The sequence below is a fragment of the Dreissena polymorpha genome, chromosome 8, assembly GCF_020536995.1.
Source record: "Dreissena polymorpha isolate Duluth1 chromosome 8, UMN_Dpol_1.0, whole genome shotgun sequence".
Taxonomy (NCBI): domain Eukaryota; kingdom Metazoa; phylum Mollusca; class Bivalvia; order Myida; family Dreissenidae; genus Dreissena; species Dreissena polymorpha.
This window is the reverse complement of record NC_068362.1, coordinates 79,175,104-79,179,138: the sequence shown is the minus strand read 5'-3', so window position 1 is coordinate 79,179,138 and position 4,035 is coordinate 79,175,104. Positions and strand designations below refer to the sequence as shown.

General features: G+C 44.8%; 1 protein-coding gene across 1 annotated transcript in view; it reads right to left on the bottom strand.

Moving 5' to 3' along the window:
- LOC127840674 (uncharacterized) overlaps positions 1-4,035 on the bottom strand; it is a 5,232-nt gene continuing 1,197 nt past the window's right edge. The window contains exons 2-5 of the mRNA XM_052369087.1: positions 3,725-4,035; positions 1,002-1,292; positions 715-767; positions 1-389 (exon numbers count right to left, since the gene is read on the bottom strand). The exon at positions 3,725-4,035 is cut by the window's right edge and continues 370 nt beyond it. Coding sequence (XP_052225047.1) covers positions 207-389; positions 715-767; positions 1,002-1,292; positions 3,725-4,035 — 838 coding nt within the window. The 3' untranslated portion in view covers positions 1-206. The remainder of the gene's footprint in view (positions 390-714; positions 768-1,001; positions 1,293-3,724) is intronic.

The following is a 4,035-nucleotide window of genomic DNA, read 5'->3' as shown; positions in this document are numbered from 1 at the left end:
AATATAATGATTGTTGAATAAATATCATGTACAATTCACGATCATAGTGAGACGATGTAGAATCGACAACAAGTAATGTTAGAGCACAGTACCGCAGTACCGCAGACAATGTCTTTACTTTTCAGGAGATACTTAATAAAGTATCTACTGTATATGGCAGTCAGCGTGTATTCACAAATCAGCCCCTCTAAGCTTTTCATTTATATTCATACTTGCGGCGCTTGCTCAATGAGATTCGTAAAGAGAGTGACGAAGGTGAGGTCTTCTGCAGCGATGCTCTTCCGGCACACCGGGCATCCGCCCTGCTGCGCCACAGCCGCGGCAGCACACGGCTGACACATAATGTGGTCACAGCGCGTCCGTAGCAGCCGTTTGCTGGTCGCTATAATCTGGAAACGTTATAATGCATCATTAGGTGGCGGACCAATATCTTTACGATCATAATTGCTGTACAGTATGACGTCTTAAGTCATAACTTATCCATTCTGCACATATATAAGAAAAGTTGGTTAAAAATTTTTTTATTTACTTTTATATAACAATCACGTAAATTGAAATAAAACGAAAGCTATGATAACTAAAATATTTATTTTAGTCCTATATAATATATCCCCAAGATCTACAAGAGCTGAACTAACAACAAACGCAAGAGCATCAAAATTATGATCAGTCTCAAACACGTCTCGCCAATTGCAATAAAACAACTCCAGCTACCTCAGTGAAGGCTTCGTGACAAACGGGACAACCTGGGGGTGTCTTTTCTGGAGCTGCGCATGAAAAAAACGTTATTCACTGAATAAAATAGGATTTTAAATATGACTGTTTTGCAAAAATTATTACTATTGACATTTCCATTTCCAAGACTGGAACAAAATACAGATATCATTTGCATGCTGTTACTCTAATAATTATGTATTTGTTTGCAGTCCCAAACGTAACATGTATATATTATGTGTCAACGGTAAACCCCAAGATCTTCCGACCTGACTTCCGGTGCTTACCTGTCGCTTGGCCCGGGTCAGCGGATGTCGTTTCTTCAGGATCCTCTTTTACCGCCCCTAGAATTTCGACGCGCTTGTTTTCCACAGACTTCTTTTGCTTCAAGAGTCGCATCTGCTCTTGTTTAATTCTTTTTTGCTCCTCCTCTTTCAATTTCCGTTCCTGTTCCCTGGCCCGTTTCGCAAATTCTTTTTCTCTTTTCTCCTGCTCTCTTCGCATCTGTTCATCTTTCTTCTGTTGTTCTTTCCGCATGTTCTCTTCTTGGTTCTTTCTTTCTTGCTCCTCTTGTTGTTCTGTGTAAAATGACATGAATGCATCTAGTAAACATAATCAATGCACTCTGGAATAATTTATCTCTTTTTACAATTTAGTACAATGCATGTAGAATTTCAAACGTACTGGATGAGAAAAGGGGCACCATTGATCTAGTTCACACCGTTTTGCATTAGACGTAGCAAATGTTTTAAGTTACATCAATTTCAGAATTGTGTTATTTTGGTCAAAGTCAATTTGATACTTGACACAATAACACGGTGTACCGTGTAGGTAACAGTCTGTCAGTCATCAGGCGGTGTAGGTAACAGTATGACAGCCATGAGGCGGTGTAGGTAACAGTATGACAGTCATCAGGCGGTGTAGGTAACAGTCTGTCAGCCATCAGGCGGTGTAGGTAACAGAATGACAGTCATGAGGCGGTGTAGGTAACAGTATGTCAGTCATCAGGCGGCATAGGTAACAGTATGTCAGTCATTAGGCGGTGTAGGTAACAGTCTGTCAGTCATGAGGCGGTGTATGTTACAGTCTGTCAGTCATCAGGCAGTGTATGTAACAGTATGTCAGTCATTTGGCGATGTAGGGTACGGTATGACAGTCATCAGGCGGTGTAGGTAACAGTCTGTCAGTCATCAGGCGGTGTGGATAACAGTCTGTCAGTCATCAGGCGGTGCAGGTGACATCCTGTCAGTCATCAGGCGGTGTAGGCAACAGTCTGTCAGTCATCAGGCGGTGTAGGCAACAGTCTGATAGTCATTAGGCGGTGTAGTCAGCAGTCAGTAAGTCATCAGGCGGTGTTGATAACAGTCTGTCAGTCATCAGGAGGTGTAGGTAACAGTAAGAGAGTCATCAGGCGGTGTAGGTAACAGTCTGTCAGTCATCAGGCGGTGTAGGTAACAGTATGACAGCCATCAGGCGGTGTAGGCAACAATATGACAGTCATCCGACTGTGATGGTAACAGTATGTCAGTCATGAGGCGGTGAAGGTAACAGTATGTCAGTCATCAGGTGGTGTAGGTAAGAGTCTGTCAGTCCTCAGGCGGCGTAGGTAACAGTCTGTCAGTCATGAGGCGGTGTAGGCAACAGTATGTCAGTCATCAGGTGGTGTAGGTAAGAGTCTGTCAGTCATCAGGCGGTGTAGGTAACAGTATGACTGTCATGAGGCGGTGTAGGTAACAGTCTGTCAGTCATCAGGCGGTGTAGGTAACAGTATGTCAGCCATCAGGCGGTGTAGGTAACAGTCTGTCAGTCATCAGGCGGTGTAGGTAACAGTCTGTCAGTCATCAGGCGGTGTAGGCAACAGTATGTCAGTAATCAGGCGGTGTAGGTAACAGTCTGTCAGTCATCAGGCGGTGTAGGTAACAGTCTGTCAGTCATCAGGCGGTTTAGGTAACAGTATGACTGTCATGAGGCGGTGTAGGTAACAGTTTGACAGTCATCAGACGGTGTAGATAACAGTCTGACAGTCATCATGCGGTGTAGGTAACAGTCTGTCAGTCATCAGGCGGTGTAGGTAACAGTTTGCCAGTCATCAGGCGGTGTATGTAACAGTATGTCAGTCATCAGGCTGTGTAGGTAACAGTATGTCAGTCATCAGGCTGTGTAGGTAACAGTATGTCAGTCATCAGGCTGTGTAGGTAACAGTCTGTCAGTCATCGTGCGGTATAGGTAACAGTATGTCAGTCATCAGGCTGTGTAGGTAACAGTATGTCAGCCATCAGGCGGTGTAGGTAACAGTATGACAGTCATCAGGCGGTGTAGGTAACAGTCTGTCAGCCATCAGGCGGTGTAGGCAACAGTATGTCAGTCATCAGGCGGTGTAGGTAAGAGTCTGTCAGTCACCAGGAGGTGTAGGTAACAGTATGTCAGTCATTAGGCGGTGTAGGTTACAGTATGATAGTCATGAGGCGTTGTAGGCAACAGTTTGACAGTCATCAGGCGGTGTAGGTAACAGTATGTCAGTCACCAGGAGGTGTAGGTAACAGTATGTCAGTCATTAGGCGGTGTAGGTTACAGTATGATAGTCATGAGGCGTTGTAGGCAACAGTTTGACAGTCATCAGGCGGTGTAGGCAACAGTATGTCAGTCACCAGGAGGTGTAGGTAACAGTCTGTCAGTCATTAGGCGGTGTATGTAACAGTCTGTAAGTCATCAGGCGGTGTATGTAACAGTATATCAGTCATCAGGAGGTGTATGTAACAGTCTGTCAGTCAGCAGGCGGTGTAGGTAACAGTCTGTCAGCCATCAGGCGGTGTAGGTAACAGTATGACAGTCATGAGGCGGTGTAGGTTACGGTCTGTCAGTCATTAGGCGGTGTGGATAACAGATGTAAGTCATAAGGCGGTGTAGGTAATATAAAGTCATTTATAAGGCGGTATGGATAACAGTCTGTAGGTCTTGAGGTGGTGTACGCATTTAAAAAAAACATGAGAAAGCCACTCTAAACACGTACGTCTTATACGCTCCCGGCGTTTAAACTCCTCCCATTCTGTTATCCCAGAAGTTGCCATCGCGTCATTACGTCCAAAAAAAGTCATTTCCTTCCCTGAAAACAGAATCCTACAGTAAAAGCGACCGTCGTCCAGTCGCTTTTCAAACTTTGTTGCTGCACCCTGTTCTTCCACCTCCAGGTTAATAGAGCGTGATTTGCATAGTTTGATGTCGTTGTCTACGTGCTGCATTATGCTGTTCACGACGTCGTACGAGACCTGTTCGCACTTGATCTCCACGCTCAGAGGATTGGCCTCGTTAGGGGAAAATCGT